Source organism: Chiloscyllium punctatum, chromosome 45, assembly GCF_047496795.1.
Source record: "Chiloscyllium punctatum isolate Juve2018m chromosome 45, sChiPun1.3, whole genome shotgun sequence".
Lineage (NCBI taxonomy): Eukaryota > Metazoa > Chordata > Chondrichthyes > Orectolobiformes > Hemiscylliidae > Chiloscyllium > Chiloscyllium punctatum.
In genome coordinates, this window is record NC_092783.1 from 20,898,064 (window position 1) to 20,916,932 (window position 18,869).

General features: G+C 38.9%; 1 protein-coding gene across 6 annotated transcripts in view; it reads right to left on the reverse strand.

Moving 5' to 3' along the window:
- Window positions 1-18,869, reverse strand: part of csde1 (cold shock domain containing E1, RNA-binding) — a 102,713-nt gene that overhangs the window by 39,657 nt on the left and 44,187 nt on the right. For all 6 annotated transcript variants that reach the window (XM_072563426.1, XM_072563424.1, XM_072563425.1 and 3 more), the window contains 7 exons: window positions 16,723-16,820; window positions 12,751-12,832; window positions 11,458-11,586; window positions 9,920-10,045; window positions 8,193-8,405; window positions 7,804-7,944; window positions 6,539-6,703 (listed from right to left, as the gene is read on the reverse strand). In XM_072563426.1, the coding sequence (XP_072419527.1) occupies window positions 6,539-6,703; window positions 7,804-7,944; window positions 8,193-8,405; window positions 9,920-10,045; window positions 11,458-11,586; window positions 12,751-12,832; window positions 16,723-16,820 (954 nt within the window). The remainder of the gene's footprint in view (window positions 1-6,538; window positions 6,704-7,803; window positions 7,945-8,192; window positions 8,406-9,919; window positions 10,046-11,457; window positions 11,587-12,750; window positions 12,833-16,722; window positions 16,821-18,869) is intronic.

An 18,869-nucleotide genomic window follows, 5' to 3' on the forward strand; every position in this document is an offset into this window, starting at 1 on the left:
TTGAGCTATAAGGAAAGGTTGAATAGGCTGGGGCTGGACCTGCTTTTCCTGGAGTGTTGGAGGCTGAGGGGGTGATCTTAGAGGTTTATAAAATCAAGAGCATGGATAGGGTAAATAGTTAACATCTTTCCCTGGGGTGAGGGAGTCTAGAACGAGAGGGCATAGGTTTAAGGTGAGAGGGGAAAGATTTGAAAGGGACCTCAAGGGCAACCTTTTCCACACAGAGGGTGGTGAGTGTATAGTTTGAGCTTCCAGAGGAAGCGATAGAGACTGGTATAATTACAATGTTTTAAAAGGCATCTGGATGGGAATATGAATGGGAAAGGTTTGAGGTATATGGGCCAAGTGTTGACAAATGGGATGAAATTTATCTAGGATATCTGGTTGGCATGCACAAGTTGGACCAAAGGGTCTGTTTCCATGCTGTGTACACCTAACTATTTTTAGAATTTAGGTACTTTGTTATGTTTCGATTCAAGTTATTCACATATTCAACTTCGAACTGGAAATACTGAAAATATTCTGATCTATTGATGTCTTGAGTTTATGCGTTGTGGGTCTTGATAAATATTGTTTGAGCTTTCTGTTGACATTGTTAATTAGCATGTACGTGATCAAACAGTTCAGAAGGATTAAGGAAATCTGTTCTTCAAACTCATTCACAATAGGAAAGGAACTTGTAATTTAATCAGATGAATGGAATATGCATGTATTTGAACAATCCTGATACATTTTCATGTACACCACACAGAGGATTTGAATTTATAAGCTGAGAGCGCGCGCGAGAGCATTCTTCCGTAAAGTACATTCACTGACCTAAGGGTTCAAGAGACACAGGGAGAGAGCGGACAAGAGTTGGTGAAAGGTTAACTTTGTGGTCTGACTTGGGTGTGCACGTGTTATGGATTGAATGTGTGCATTCCCTGGAGCTCAAGATCCAGGAATGTTATGAATTTAATTTGCATTTTGGGAATCTCAGATTTTTTGAAAAAGAAAAAGCCATTTTATAGGACAATGATGTCGGGCAGGTTAGCTGAGCGAGGTTACCTCATGACCTATTCCACATAGTTTAGACTAGTCTCTAGTTATGACGACCAGTGGAGTGCCACAAGGATCGGTGCTGGGTCCACTACTTTTCATTTATAAGTGATTTGGATGTGAGCATATAAAGTATAGCTAGTAGGTTTGCAGATGACACCAAAATTGGAGGTGTAGTAGACAGCGAAGGAGGTTACCTCAATTACAATGGGATCTTGATCATATGGTCCAATGGGCTGAAAAGTGGCAGATGGAGTTAAATTTAGATAAATGTGAGGTGCTGTATTTTGGGAAAGCAAATCAGAGCAGGACTTGAACACTTAATGGTAAGGTCCTAGGGAGTGTTGCTGAACAAAGAGACCTTGGAGACCTTGAAAGTAGAGTCGCAGGTATTTAAGATATTAGATTAGATTACTTAGTGTGGAAACAGGCCCTTCGGCCCAACAAGCCCACACCAACCCGAAGTGCAACCCACCCAGACCCATTCCCCTACATTTACCCCTAACAGTACGGACAACTTAGCATGGCCAATTCACTTAACCTGCACGTTTTTTGGATGGTGGGAGGAAACCGGAGCACCCGGAGGAAACCCACGCAGACACGGGGAGAATGTGCAAACTCCACACAGTCAGTCCCTTGAGGTGGGAATTGAACCCAGGTTTCTGGCACTGTGAGGCAGCAGTGCTAACCACTGTGCCACCGTGCCAGTAGATAGCATAGTGAAGGTAGTGTTTGGTATGCTTTCATTTATTAGTCAGAGTACTGAATACAGGGGTTGGGAGGTCATGTTGCAATTGTACAGGACATTGGTGATGCCACTTCTGGAACATTGCGTCAGTTCTAGTCTCCTTCCTATTGGAAGGAGGTTGTGAAACTTGAAAGGGTTCAGAAAAAATTTACAAGGATTTTGCCAGGGTTGGAGGATTCGAACTATAGGGAGAGGCTGAATAGGCTGGGGCTATTTTCCCTGGAGTGTTGGAGGCCGAGGGGTGACCTTATCAAGGTTTATAAATTCATAAGGGGCATAGATAGGGTAAATAGACAAAGTCTCTCCCCTGGAGTGGGGGGGGGGGGGGGGGTCCACAACGAGAGGGCATAGGTTTAGGGTGAGAGGGGAAAGATAGAAAAGAGACCTAAGGGGCAGCTTTTTCACACAAAGTAGCAAGTGTATGGAATGAGCTGTCGGAGGAAATGGAGACTGGTACAATTGCAACATTTAAAAGGCATCTGGATGAGGAGGAGTACATTAATGGAAAGGGTCTGGAGGGATATGGGCGGGGTGCTGGCAAATGGGACTAGTTTGGGTTGGGATAACTGGTCGGCATGGACGAGTTGAACTAAAGGGTCTGTCTCCATGATTACATCTCTATGACAAAGTTGATTACATAAGATGCTAGTTAGAATGCATACTGGAATGACAATTCCAAGTCAATTACACTTTTATTATGCAAGATTACTCCCTCAGTTTTAAACTGCCAACCAACAGGACAATCAGCAAGTAGCTTCAAAATAAGCTGGCAAGCTACCCAGACACTTAAATTACTCCAGAAGGCAGCAAATGGCACAAAACCTTCATATCGGCTCAGCTAAAACATTAGATGAGATCATTTTGGTTTTGTGTTATCCAAACTGCATTGAGAGAACAGTTAGAAATTCAATTTAATTCAATACAAGTCTTGAAGGTTCACGTGTTAGGCAAATAACCCACATCCCCAGTTCCACTTTGCACAGTACGTTTATGCTATGCAGGAATTATCAACATTGAAATTTCTGCAAAGTTCAACAATTCGGCAGAATACAATCCACAAATATCACATCATGCATTTACGAGAAACAGAATGAACCAAATGAGGAACTCAAGTCAATAACTATTCACAGTAAGACTCTACAATTCATTTAGAAATCTGCAAATGCCCATTCACTCAAATTGACATTTTCACAAAAAAAGATTCAATTCAATATTAATTCACTACTTTACAAACCATGCCATAACTCCACCTGCAAAGCAACCAAGGCTTCAGCCTAAATGCACTCAACTATGAGCAACAACATGCATCTTACTGAACTGAAATTGGATTTCAAAGGATTTTCATACCTTTTCTTTTTTCTGCAAGGAAAATACAAAAGAAAAAGGAAAATTTTAAAAGTTTAAGAACGGGAGAAACAAAAAGGACAATGAGCATATGATTGCAGTGCTTAAGCACAGTCAAGAGACTATTGAATACACATGCATGTTTTTGCACTGTGTGTAAGACAGGTTGCTAACCAAGGACCATCAAGATGTTGGTCAAATTAATACCAGCCTATTCTCATTTTTGGAATCTCCCTCTTTCAAAATCAGTTTTGTTGCAGTGACCACAAAAAACACCAGCTCCCAATGCTCAGCTTCATTTGGTGGGGCAGGGCATGGCAGAAGCACACAAATTAAGAACCTTACCTCTTATTGTAATAGAGGTCTTTCTAATTAGTTCAAGGGGAAAAGAAAACTTCTACTTGATTAATTGCAATGGATTTCAGCTAAGAAATGAGGACCAGACAGTTTTGATCAAAGCTGGCTTCTTTCCTTATCTGGAGCATCATTCAGTCCACAAGACCACCTCAAGTACCTTAATGTTTCATTACAGAATTTAACAGACAAACTTCAGACCTTGAGATTTCAAGACCAAAAGCATGTTCCAGCAGCTTGACATTCTTTCCCTATCCTCCAACCAAAGAAACTCAGTTCCATGACTCTCCCCTCTTAGACCAGTCATTGTAAGCTACTCAGAGAGTCAAGTGGCAAAAGAAAGTCAACTAGCAGAGTGCTGCAGACAAGAATTTGGTGGAACAAAGATAATAATCAAAGTTACTCAAACATCAATGAGCCCCAAGCTGAACAGTACAATGCAGGAATAGGCCGTTTAGCCCAACATGCTGTGCTGACCACAATGCCATTATAAACTAGTCCCATTTGCCTACACATGGCCCATATTCCTCTATTCCCTGTCTGTTCAGATGTCTAAATGCCTCAAATTTTGTGTTGTACCTGCTTCAACCACCTCCCCTAACAGCATGTTCTAGGTACCTACCAACCGGTCTAAAAACCCTGCTTTGTAAGTATCCTTCGATTCCTACTGAAGGCAAAAACTGTGGCAATCCCAAGGTGTTTATGCTTTTAATCCATCTTAAAAGTAGCAATGAATATAGAAGAGGCCATGTATTTGCTAGCTGAAAGGTATACAAGGATGCAGCAAGAACAAATTAGCATGGCGCTTGTGGAGACATGTAAAAGTTTATTTTTTTGGAGGTAGACTCCACTGAGTATTTCTGCATGACAATGCCTTGGCGAAGTGGCGGGGGGGGGGGCATACCCACTGCACACCTGGCAGTATGACAAGCTGCATATGTGCTGCTCAAGTTTGCTTCACTGCAAATGCACAGACTGGATAGGGTTAGGGTTAAAATTGGCCATTTTATATAGTAGCATGTCTCTGCGGTAGAAAATGGCACGAAAAGTAGACAGAACAGATAAGGAACAAAAGAACCCATGGAAGCCAGTTAAAGTGGAAGATTGCTACTTTTCGTCTGGAAGCAGAAGTGGTGAATGCAGGGAAAAATAGTGCTTCTGTTAACTAACTCCATGTAGCTGAATTGCTCTTCACAGAGAAGCTGTGAAGGCAATTAAAACCTGCAATAGCTACAACTGTCAAAAACTAGATAATCATATGCAATCTTTTAAAGCCCAGTGATATGCACTCTCAAGAACTTAAGTGGGAGGTGAGAATTTGCTGAGTGTTTAGACATGGAGATATAGCGTGAGTTAAGTACAGTCTTAGGAGGAAAAGATCAAGGCTGGTTGGTGAGCAGTCATTGGGACATTCAAAGTTTGAGTCCTGCTGCCCAAAATACTTCCTGGCCAAAAGATGCATTTCACAAGATACAGGTGAGACATAGCATTTATTATCTTTTTTGGCATTAATCAAATGATTTAATATCCCATTTTAGAGAGCAGATTATAGAGTCAACCAAATTCTGCAGGTACAGCAGGTAGTGAAGGAGGCTCATAGCATACTGGCCTTCATAACAAGAGGGATCGAGTATAGAAGCAAAGAGGTTCTTCTGCAGCTGTACAGGGCCCTGGTGAGACCGCACCTGGAGTACTGTGCGCAGTTCTGGTCTCCAAATTTGAGGAAAGACATTCTGGCTATTGAGGGAGTGCAGCATAGGTTCACGAGGTCAATTCCTGGAATGGCGGGATTACCTTACACTGAAAGACTGGAGTGACTGGACTTGTATACCCTTGAGTTTAGAAAACTGAGAGGGGATCTGATTGAGACGTATAAGATTATTAAAGGATTGGACACTCTGGAGGCAGGAAACATGTTTCTGCTGATGGGTGAGTGCCGAACCAGAGGACAGCTTAAAAATAAGGGGTAGACCATTTAGGACAGGTGAGAAACTTCTTTACCCAGAGAGTGGTAGCTGTGTGGAATGCTCTGCCCCAGAGGGCAGTGGAGGCCCAGTCTCTGGATTCATTTAAGAAAGAGTTGGATAGAGCTCTCAAGGATTGTGGAATCAAGGGTTATGGAGACAGGGAAGGAATAGGTTACTGATTAAGGATGATCAGCCATGATCATATTGAATGGTGGTGCAGGCTCAAAGGGCAGAATGGCCTACTCCTGCACCTATTGTCTATTTGAAGTCATATATAGATCAGACTAGTATAAAGACAAATATCCAATTATCATACCTCCCACTTTGAAAATAGGCTGCTAAAGTCTTTTCAATAGCCAAGAATTAGAAACATGATTGAAGTTGAGAACTGTGGCTCTAAATAAGTATATTAGTATTATGGCATTCAGATTAACTGTGGGGTCTAAGCCAACTTAAAGTTGGTCTTTCAGAGAATCAAACAAATACAAATCAGTCCATCATAATTAATTCCAGATTGCTTTTATTTCTTTAGTAATATCATGCTATGCTCCTCATACTCTAGGATCTGCTCAGCTGAAGCTTATTTTATAAACACTTTAACCACCTTTTCAGGTGGAAGATTCCAGATCCTAGCAACTCATTTGTCTTTTCTCCTCTAATCTTTAGACAAGTACTTTAAACTTCGAATCTCTGGCTACTGAGCTACTTTGCCAGGGGCATAGCCTTCATTTGCACAAAACACCTCAATCTCGAGAACCTACGTTCTTGCCTCTTACCCATCCTTTGATACGATACTAGAAATGGAGTGTTACTGCAGGTAACTATTGGCATTTCTAAAGCAAGCACAATATCCCTGTATCTATCAATTCTGACGCAGAAGTCCAATCTCCTCAAAAATCAAAGCAGATTATTGTACTGACTTACAATGGGGTATGGGTGAAATGAACTCCACAACCAATTCCTCGAGCTAGTTCTTGAATGCAGTCAAAGTCAAAAAGGATTTGGAAAGAGTCTATTAAGTTTATATTAAATAGTATTTTAGACATTCTCAGGCTTGGAGGATTTATGTTGCTTAAATTTTGATTACCTTTTCTTTACTCTTGGCTGGGCTAGTAGATTTAGATATTGAACCAGTAGCTTCTTTCTCCACCATCCCAAAGTAACGCTGCTCAGATTGTGTGAGAAAGGACACTGTTCCTTTTGGAAGTTTTTTAATACGAATTGCATGGTTCCTCTGGGCTGAAAGTACATCCTTTTGAAGGAGAATAAACAATTTTAATAACAGATTAATAAAGCTAATACACCACAAACACTACCAAGGAAAGTCTTGCTGACTCATGCCTCTATACTTAGTATTGTTTTCATGCAATGTTATGACAATCTAAAAGACATTTGAATTTTGTGAAAGCAATTTGATGAGCAGTCATCCTGCTAGGTTGGAAAATTGGTCCTCAAAAGTTCACCTGGATTAATAAAAAATTGTGGGAGCTGCACTCAAACCAAAATGCACTAGCATTGTGTGCCATAACCTTTGGCCATGAAAATGGCTAACAATCACAAAGCTCTAATTTTATGTAGTTGAATGAAATTCTCCATCTTTTGAGGACAGGGTGTGCTGAAGTCTCTTTTCCACTTCACTACTCAATTGGGGATCAGAGTTTAACACAAATTAACTTGATTACATTTTTAACCAAAGCTCAATTTGCATATGCACAAACCCACTTGAGTCTGATCACTTTAGTACAGATTTTCATGATTATGTCAAATATATGATGCAAGAAAAATTATCCACACAATGGATAGTGTCATGAAATCAGATATTGTACACTTTGATTTTAGGTTACTTTCTTCCCCCACCAATTTCACACAAAGTCTATGCTGAATAATTTCATGAACCTGAGAGCTGATGACCCTTCATATCTAACTAACTATAAGCATGGCTTAGTTGGCAACATTCACTGGGTTAGTTACATTGTGGATTCAAGCTTCACTGCACGACTGAGCACCAATAATCAGGAGTAAAAGATGAGGACTTCCTATTTGAGTGAATCAAAAATATCATACAGCACTGCTCTACATATACTATGACCACTGTGCCTTCAAACAAATAAACACAAGCTGGTTAGATTAATTGCGGTTTCTGGGTCCTAGATGAATTTACTGACAAGTCAACGACTAAATTTGCAGCATTGTCAGTGTGAATTTTTTTCCAGGAAAAGCCAACTGCAGTCCACCTCAGGTGACAGAAATGGACTGGAGGCCCCATTTGTTTAGTAGTTTGGGCAGCTGACAATATTTAAATAATTTAATACAAACTGAATAAATTTAATTTCTATGAATTGAAAGACTTACAGGGACAACTGTGAACTCAACTTCATCAGAGATGTGGAGCTGGAGGCTATCCATGATCTCACTAAAGTGGAAGAACATTCGAGCATCGCGATCTACACATTTAATGAAACCAAACCCATCTCTCATGGCAGCAATCACACCCTGAAGACAAAAAAAAACTATAAATCTGCAGGAAAACAAATTTAGAAATGCAGATTTTTCACCAAATGCAGCCATTTTTTAAATGAGCATTATTCACGGAATCATATTCTTTATGCCTGCTCACATTTTCACATCACATGTGAACTGTTCCTTTTCTGACATTAATGACTGGAAAGTCATCATTATCTAATCAGAACTGAGCAAGGCATCCAGTTATTCAAGAAAAAGGTTTAAAAAGACCAGCTTACCATTTCTCTAGTTTCTCCAGTCAACTCAAAAGAATCTGTCAGAATTTCAATATTTGTAGCACGTTCCAGTTTGTCACGTCGATCAGTGGAGATATTAAACCTTACATGGTCACCTTCTAAGAGTGTCACTTTAGATCTGGTGTCCTTATCTCCAAAGGGCAGTTCTTTGGAAATGGCAAAGTTTACCTTGATACGTCCTGGCAAGGGGTCAGTCTACAAATTTAAGCAGCAGCAAGAATATGAATTATACAACTTTGAATTCAGAATTTCCATAAGTCCAAGTTCCATGGCAAAACAAACCTCTTTCCAATGCTCATCCCAATAAGATAATGAAGGTTGTCCTCCATTTAAGAGTTCTATGTCAATATTTGAAGCACTGGTGTTTCAGTTTACTAGGGCTGTACATTGCACGACTAAACAAACACTGCAATATACGGATTCTTACTGCGTGATTTACCTGGTTTAGCTACATAGCTCTTTAGATTAAAGAAACAGCATAAGATTCTGACTTTGAAAGACTTGTGCACACTTCCCATCCCAGAATAGAATTAGATATAGAGAGGTGACTCCTATTTAGTCACGATGGTACCAAGCAATAAATAACAAAAATAATTTCAATCACATTATTTCCCAGACTGCAGTACTCAAAATCTCAATGTTTACACCAGAACAGTTTTAAAGGGACCACTGAATCATTCATGGTCAACCTGAAATGAGCCAAACCAACTCCGACCTGCCATGACTAACATTAATCCAGAGCAAAACTCAATAGACAAGTTAGTAAAACTGATAACAGATGATCAGACCAGTACAAAATCAAGAACAGTCATGGTTAATTTTAGATTAGATTAGATTCCCTAGAGTGTGAAAACAGGACATTTGGCCCAACAAGTCCACACAAACCCTCCAAAGAGTAACCCACCCAGATGCATTTCCCTGACTAATGCAGATAACACTATGGGCAATTTAGCATGGCCAATTCATCCGACCTGCACATCTTTGACCACGGGAGAAAACAGGAGCAGCTGGAGGAAACCCATGCAGACACAATGTGCAAACTCCATACAGACAGGACACTAGAGGCAGGAATCAAACCAGGTCCCTTGCGCTGTGAGCCACCCTGCCGCCCAAGACTGATTGCTCAATCATCGTGCAAAGTTAAAAATCACAACACCAGGTTATAGTCCAACAGGTTTATTATTTGGAAGCACTAACTTTTAGAGCGCTGTCCCTTCATCAGGTAGTTGTGATGAAGGACCAGCACTCCAGCCCAGTCCAACACCAGCACCTCAAATCATTAATCATTGTGAATAGGTATGCACTTGTGCTCAATGGCTATTGTAATACCATCAACCTTCTCAGTTTGCATTTTTGATGGAAATGCTTCAAGGCATAACCTCTAACTAGTGTCTATGTAATTCAAGCACAATTTCTCAAAATAGAAAATTTAACCTTGCTGCAAATTCCCACTGTGGGTTTGTCGATTGCTTTAAGACATGTTTTACAATCAATTCACAGGGTCAGATGTACAGCATGGAAACAAACCCTTCAGTCCAACCCGTCAGATACTGTTTTTCTGGCTTGGGATACTGGCAAAATGACTAATTTGCCATTGTTCAGCCTGCTTGCCAAATAATCAAATTCTCAAGCAAAGAAAGTACTGTTGGTGACAGAACTTTACACATCTTTCTAATAATCATGTACAAAGTCTGCAGTAGGCTATCTACCTGGGTTTTACTGGATACTTTTGGAATAACTTTGGTGACAGTTCCATCAAATTGCTCAATGCTAACATCTTCAAATATAACAGTTCCTTGGGGTAACAGTTTCACTTCAGTGGCAACTTCTTTTCCCTAGAAAGAGAGCAATTATGCATCAGTTACTAGATTATATTTACATGTTTTCATTAAATCAGCTATTTTAGAAATTTCCTAGCCAAAACAAAAATACAGTACCAGATTTTCTAATGAGTGATCATCTCCTGCAGATTGTCACTGCAGCCCTATTTTTATTTAAACCTTAGGGGGGAGCTCCAGATATCTGAAAGGGGATTCTGCTCAGGTCTCCCTCAGAAATGCAGAGGCCTAATTAAATTCAGACAAGTATTTTGATAGCATAGAAATGGGTGATGCTCTCAAAGGATCAGGATCTTGTGTTAAGTGGTCACATTCATGTAGTTTGGGGATGCGTAGGGCAAGTGTGGGGTCAGGTAATAGTTACTTGGAAGTTCAACAATGGACTAAAGTTTAACTTTTGAGTAACTGTTTTATTTTATTTAAATCACAAACATTTGAATTTCCAATTTAAATGGATATTGAGGATTCCAGGCCTTCCAGAGGAACACTGTTTCCCAGGCAATTCCTTCAGTGTCTCGGATTAGAATTTCAGAATCTCCATGCACAACTCCAACCTACTTGGACATAGTGAGCATGTACCCAGTGGAAAAACACACCCTATTATTCTTGCACACGGTGGTCAAACATACATGACAATATTGCCAGATTTAAAAGAAAACGATTTGGGGGAAAAAGTCAGTCTTGTAAACTCATTTCCCCAACAGCTCAAAATAGAAATCAGAGACAAAATCTTATTGCATTTGTGTAGAATGAAGTGCCAATAACAAAATTCATCTATATTTAGCAGCTCCCAAAGAAAATCCAGCAAAATTGACATGAAGAAATGTGAAACATATCAAAACCAGATGTTCACATTTTACCATCCCAATTTAAAGTTGTTCCTTAACAGTGCAAGCAAATTTTCAAGTAACTGTGGACTGCACAACACTAACAATTCTAGGTAGGTTCACATTCAAAGGTAAAATTAAATTGTCTGCAATTGCACACGCAACTAAGTTCAACCGTTTAAACTATTTCATACCATTGCAATCTCCCTAGCTCTAGACAGGAAAGAACACTAACCCCTCAAACAATCTATTCAGCTGTAAATGAAGATCTACAGGACCTAGTGAGTACAAGGACCAAATATACTGTTCAGTCTTATACTTCTATAGTCTCAACTACATACTAAAAATTAGAAGGTGCACCAGGCAGCAACAACCCAGTTCAGATCAGTTAAATAACTATCCTGAAAGATCATTCATTAAAATCCTGAACACTGTCAAGCTCAGCTATATGGATGCAATTAAGTATTATTACAGAAGATATTACTAAACATAATGATGTTGCTTAGCTTCTGGCCTTCTTCACATTTACAGCTTCCTAAGACTAATTACATATGTTCCACTGGACATAATTGTATTGCTTACATTTCTTTCTTTAATAGTAAATTCCACATCATCGCCTGGCTGCAAGGTCTCCAGATTTCCCTTGAATTCACTGTAGTGGAAGAAGATCTCTTTTACAAGGTCACCTCGTTCGATGAATCCAAATGCTTCCTTTAAAGATCAATGAACAGTTAACATAAATATTTGCTATACAAAATAAATTACCTGCACAGACATAAAAAAAATGTAAGGCCCAAGTAGAACACTGAATATTATACTGTAATATTCCCAATAGACCCAGATTTCAAAAACTTTAAAACAAGGCTTAACGAAACATGCAATTGCCCTTTTTATAATCACTGCACACCAATGACAACCAAAATTTCCAAATTAGGTCACGGCTATCTTAAAAAGATTAAGAAAGAAAAAAAATCTCATGGGAGTTTTCATTGATCAGAATCCCTACAATGCAGCAACAGGCTATTTGTCCGAACAAGTCCACACCGACTCTCCAAAGAGCAACGCACCCACCCATACTACTCTACATTTACCCTAAAGCACCTAACTTACACATCTCTGAACACTATGGGCAATTTAGCATGGCCAATTCACCTAAATCGGCACATCTTTGGAATGTGGGAGAAAACCCACGCAGACACAAGAATGTGTAAACTCCACAGACAGTCGCCTGAGGTGGAATCGAACCAGAGTCCCTGACAATGAGGCAGCAGTGCTAACTGTGCTGCCAAAAAAGGAAATTTGTGTACAATTTGATGGTGTGCCAATTCTAGTGGTTTCTTTCTCACAGATGATCACATTTCTTCTTTCAGCGTCCAGAACACTGATGTTAGGGTTGGCACAAAATTCATAATTCCGACGTAGCCCCAGTCAAGATCAGGAACCTGCATTATTGACACCTGTAGTAAAGCTATGCTATTGACTCAGAACTAGAACATTTACAACTCTACCTTGATTTGGCAGGTGAGGAGTTTCTCAAAACAACAAGGTGGAGAAAATGCTAACTCCTAAGAGGATCTGACAAAGGGGCACTGGACTTCAAGCATTAAAATGTTTTTCTCTCAAGAGATGCCAGACTTGTTTCTCCAGCATGCTTTCAGATTTCCAGTTGTGTTAAGAGGTCATGTTTTTGCAAATTTCAAAAGTTTAATTTAATTTGAAATATCAACCAACTCAAATCCCTCCACCATTACACATCTAATTTTAAACCAAATATGGTCAAGCCCTCACCTTCATTCCAATAAAGATTTATCATCTTTCAAAATATCAACTATTAGTACCTCAAGATAATGGATCATCTAAAAAGTGGACACATACCTTCATGGCACAAACTACACCTTGACACCGACCCTGTTTCTTCTTCACCAGTACAATGTTGTGAGCATTTACAGCACCAGTACTAAGAAATAAAAACATCTACAATTAGTCGTATAGAGCACTCGAGCAGACATACAGTAAGCTGACTAACAGTCCATAAGCACAAGTGTAATAGGCAAAGTAAAACAGTATAAACAATTTCTGACCACCCTGCAGACACTGAACAACAAACACTTTCTGCACTCATGACTGAAGGAACAATAGGAGGACCAAGTCGACAGGTAAACTTTGATTCCAAAGACACGTACAACATGCTCCAATTTATTAGTAATTTATGGTTAATGAAAGAAACAGTTTACAACACATTTAAAAAGGTAATCTAGAATGAACTGCATTTTGCTGGATGTTGATTTTTTTTAAAAGTGTACGGTAGTTTCTTGTCAGATAAAGTAGTCACAACATTAAGCACAAATTTCTGATTTGGTTTACTACTGCCTTCGCTATATAGTAAACTGAATAAAATTATAATAATACTAGGAATTGTCATTTTGGATTAGCATTACAATAGCTTATGAGCTTATAATAAGCAAACCAACCAACTTCAAAATAAAGTGAAATTGGTCTGCATTTTTGTGACCAGTAACCACAGGTTTTGCTAACTGACATGTAACATTCAAATTTAGGTGAAAAGCCATTCTGCCTGGGACCATTTGGTCAGAATTATCTCCTTTTTAGGAAAGGATGTTAAAGTTTAAAAAAAATCAGTTTGACACTGTCCTTAAAGTTGAAAGAGTTCACATGATCAGTTCTGACATTTACTGGGCAACAAACCTGTGTGGTTTGATAGGTTGAGATTGAAATATTTTACCAAATCAAAATGCAAACATTTCTACTTACAAAGAATCAATTTAACTCCAAGAAAGAAAGGAGGTGGTAAGAAGGGCAAATTAACATTCCTAACCTGGATACAAAGTGGAAGTAATTCACATCACCATGGAGATAGGTGGGTTTGTAAGATATCCTTCAAAACTCAGGTTCATCATTCTGATCTCTTTCCTATCAGGAGGAGGTTGTGAAACTTGAAAAGGTTCAGAAAAGATTTATGACGAAGTTGCCAGGTTTGGAGGATTTGAGCTATTGGAAGAGGCTAGGGCTCCCTGGAGTGTTGGAGACAGAGGGGTGACCTTATATAAAGGTTTATAAAATCATGAGGGACATGGATAGGATAAATAAACAAAGTCTTTTCCCTGGGGTGAGGGGAGTCCAGAACTAGATGGCATAGGTTTCGGGTGATTAGATTAGATTCCCTACAGTGTGGAAACCAGCCTTTCAGACCAAAACGTCCACACCAAACATAAGAGCAACACCCCCCTGCCCCACAAACTAATGCACCTAACACTATGGACAATTTAGCATGGCCAATTCACCTGGCCTGCACATCTTTGGATTGTGGGAGGAAACCGGAGAACCTGGAGGAAACCCACACAGACACGGGGAGAACTGTCTGTGTGGAGTTCGCATACAGTCACCAGAGGCTAGAATTGAACCTAGGACCCTGGTGCTGTGAGGCAGCAGTGCTAACCACTGAGCCACAGAGAGGGGAATGATATAAAAGAGGCCTAAGGGGCAACTTTTTCACACAATGGATGGTACGTGCATGGAATGAGCTGCCAGAGGAAGTGGAGGAGGGTGGTACAATTGGAACATTTAAGAGGCATTTGGATGGGTATATGAATAGGAAGGGTTTGGAGGGATTTCGGCCAGGTGCTGGCAGATGGGACTAGATTGGGTTGGGATATCTGGTCAGCATGGATGGGTTGGACCCAAGGGTCTGTTTCTGTGCTGTACATCTTTACGACTCTATACAGAAACGCAATTGAGTGTATGCATTCAGATAAGACAGACCAAGGAGTGTTAAAAATAAAGCTGGAAGGAAATGGCTTATTTGTGCTTGACGAGCAATCTCCAAAGGGAAAACCTCAATTCGGAGAAAACAGGTTATCCGGTTGGGTGAGAAGAACAGAAATAAAACCACGTGAGCCAATAATCACTTGAATCGCCCATTCAAAAGGAACTGAAATGTCTACTTAAAAAAAAAAGTGTAAAGTGTACTCATGAAATGGATTCTGAAGTTTAAAATTATTAAAAAAAGTTACCTATAATAAAAGTGGTTAGTCAACTAATTTCAGTTTGGTGTTACAGTAACAGTTTTCAAATGTAACACTTGTGGTATTGGTTTAAAGTGGTTTAATTCAAACATTTCCAGTCTCCACAGACATCAAACTGGAGGCTCACGTAGAATTTTCTGAAACCATGTGCCGTGAGGAGTGCAGCAAGTTTAGCTTAAATGAACAGGACTGCACTAACTTTTAGTGTATTCACTGAAGTGTTAATTTGTCCATAATTAAAGCATTACTTGAAAGGACTGATCTTGGATCAATGGATGAATTTAAAAAACAGTATTCCTTTATGTATCAAGTCCCACGCAGAAACCATAAAATGTTTCTAAAAAGGCGACAGTTTGGAATGATAGTTCCACATCACCCCAGAAACGAGTGGTGACAGCAAACCTTTGTTTGAATATCCACACAAACTAGAGGTGCCGAGTCACAACCAAACAGAGAATTACCTTGGCAGGAATAATAACTTTGAAAAGACAAATGCTTCTCATAGTTAAGACTGCAGAGAAGTATTCAAGGATACCAATATGATACTTCTGCCATAAGGCAGGTGAAGGCATTGCTGAAAGTTGAAAGCTAGCTAGTAGCTTTTGCAGGGGTATACAGAGTTCGTACAGAAAATGCTGTACCCAATGAAGACTGCAAATAAATCGATTCCAATTATGTTGACAGCAGGTGAGAGTTGTTTTGAAGGATGAAGTAATTATATTTTAGGCTGACAAAATGAAGCAAAGAAAATAAGTTATTCCTCAAAAGGTTGAGATTGTCTCAAAGCTTAATGTTTATACACACATTTCATGTCGGGTATTGATGAAAATTCTTCACCTGCTTGATGGCAGGGTGAACTTTAGTCAATGGTCACATTTGTTCAATTACTTGATATGATACATGAAGCAACAACCCCCAGATCTGGATATCAATTTCTGTCTCCGATTCTTACATCTCATTACAATGAACGTGCACATATACTTCTAGTAGATCTCAGCTGTCAGTTTTGAGTGTCAACAGCAACAGTACTGCAGACTCCATGGTTGAAATCAGATTAACACAAGCACAAACTAGGTAACTGAACTGGAGATGTTTCCAGTTCAGGCTCAGCTAAGCATTGCTAATTCCCAATTCACTGAATGTTCGGCTTTTCCGGACCTCAGGATCATCACTTCCTTGGACCAAGACAACAACTTTAAATAAAGAATTGTTAAGTCGTGATTAATCAACTCAGTGATTTTAGATCTTTAAATTACAATTCAGCACCTGCTGTAATCATTTTGCTATTTAAAAGACGCACGAAGGTAAAATCAATTTAATATTTTTCCTCCACAGTACTCAAAAATGTTTAATCACTTGGAAATTGAGCTTCCAATCAAAGAAATGTTTTTAAATAAAACTGGACATTGCTGTAGTACAGACGGAATGCCTCAATGTAGGAAACACAAATTAGTTGTTTCGAAGCAGCAAGTTGTCCCTTTTGTACAAGGGGCAACTGTATGTAATCACAAATTAAATCACCTCACTGATAAACAAGGTTAGCAGAATCAAAGATATTTGGTACAGAATTTAAATGTGAATTTTGGCAAGGTAAACCTTACTGGCATGCTAATGCTAAAATTTAAAGTTTAATTTCTTGGTTCCTCTAACAAAAGAGCTTCAGCTAATTTGTTAGCATGCTAATACAAACATCATCTGTAATGATTAGTTTCCATCAGGCCTTTGAACTGTTTTACAGTGAAGCAAAATAGTACAATCACAAAACATGGGCACACCAGGATTTAACAAAGGTGGCAATACATACTGTTTGTTTGTTTCCATGGAGAAAGAAACTTTATCTCCTGTTTCAAGTTGGACATTTCCATCAACATCTTCAGGGGTGTATGTCAGATAAAATACTTCCTAAACCACCAAACAAAAATATTAGCTTTTAAATGTAGTTTACATTCTGTAATATTTTATTGCACTTAGCTGCAAAATCTTCTATTTAAATCTGGTGACCAGTAATGTACCACCAACTTCCTGCTAAAAATGTTTAACCTAGGAGGAACACACATGCCAAGTTTCTAAGGGATAATGTATGTGTCACTATTGCCAAATACAACTGATGCAGTTGATGAATACACTGATGTATACTTATTCAGATGACCCTAAAATCATTCTTGAATTTGTTAACCTTATAATGATTTAACAGACCGATAGTTGTACATATACTGGTCAACAAATTCACAACACGCAGGCATAGAAACTTCTCTAGCGTATGTTTTTTACCTTTAAAATTGCATGTTACAACATTAAAATATTAATTACTATTGCACAAGTCCTGTTGCAGAGATTTATTGTGATTCAATTCATCCCCAGGTTTCCAATTTTAAAAACAATCTGCAAAATGATGCAACATCCCTCTAACTAGCCAGGAGACATATACTGTACATGACTCAAAAATTAAACTTTTCCAAGTGTCACTAAAAGTTTTTGCATTGGTTCAGATTTGGAACACTGCAATAGGAACATTTAGCATGTTACCATCTTACAAAGTTAGATTTAAGTAAAATTTGATTTAAAAAGTTTGTACATGGCTGAGGGTGGCAACTATATTGTCAATCTTCATATCTGCAATCACATTAGCAGAGACCAATATCTATTAGTTGTCTGAAATAAGACAGAAAAAAATCAGAATCACTTCCCAAAACTAGGGTGCAAAATAGTGCCACTGTTGCCCAACTGAACAAGTGATTCGAAACTGGGATCCAATCAAACATTGCCCATGGAGTTCAGTCCATCAACTGATTAACAGGTATTAGGAACCTTCAAAAACATTTAAATAGACAGTAATGATCACTTCTCTCAAAGTAAACCAGGAGAATCTCAATTATTTCCCTCATCCACATCAAAAAAGTACTACAAAGCATCTGAACTAGCAGTGCATCTGTCACTACTGAAACAGCTGTCTTTAACAAATGGATAACCTCACCATCCACATCAGAATCGTGAAATTCTATTTAACACTCAGCCTTCATGAAGATTACAAAGCAAAATTGTGCAGAGCAATTCAGATAAGAAGTAACCCAAATGTTTGTTTGTTTTCAGGCAGACAGTCTCATTACTAAAGCTTGAATGAAGCAAAACTTAAACTCCCAGAAGGTTTACTTGAGTACATACAACAGTTCAAGTTTTATTTTTAAAAAAGTAGGGACAAAAGTTTAGGCAGAACTCTAATCCAAACAGACTTATCGCCATCAGTCACTACATTGAACAGAGACAGCCAAATACCAGATGTCCAAATCTTTTGCTTCTACGAACTGCTACTTGCTAGTGTGCATAGTAAGGTGCTTAAATAGGTTGGAAGATAAAGGTGTTGGGATAGTTGCTCCATAGTTAACCAAGGCAATAGTTTTCCTTACTATCAACTATCCAAATTGATCTTCCAACATGCTAGAGTTCAAATAAAAAATTAACTGTGCAGAAACAAACATTAACCAGAGCCGTTATATTGGAAATTAAGTTAGAAAATTCCACAAAGTCAATCTCCCATATATACTGGAGTTTAGTGCTGGACATGCCCATTAAATATTTTACAAACTTTAGAAGATAACTAGTTCCCTTATAGTATGTTTTAAAAGCAAACCAATACTGAGGGGACAAATGTGACTTCAGGGTTAAAAGGGCAAAATAGTACCTCAGGAGGAATATTTTTTTTTGCTAAATTAAGGGAAGAGACTGGCGCTAGTCTGCCAAATCAATAAAGACAAAAAAAGACAAGTGATACCGATGACTCAGTGTCAACAGAGTGCAGAGTGCAATGCCCCATAAAAACAGAGGCAGATTAAGAAAATTGAGGAAAGATGCATCTGAACTTAAACACTCAATTGAATGGTGAAGTGCCATTAAGTTTACATCATGTCTGGGAAAATCTCACCCACCCATCTAGGTAAAGAAAAAGCATAAGAA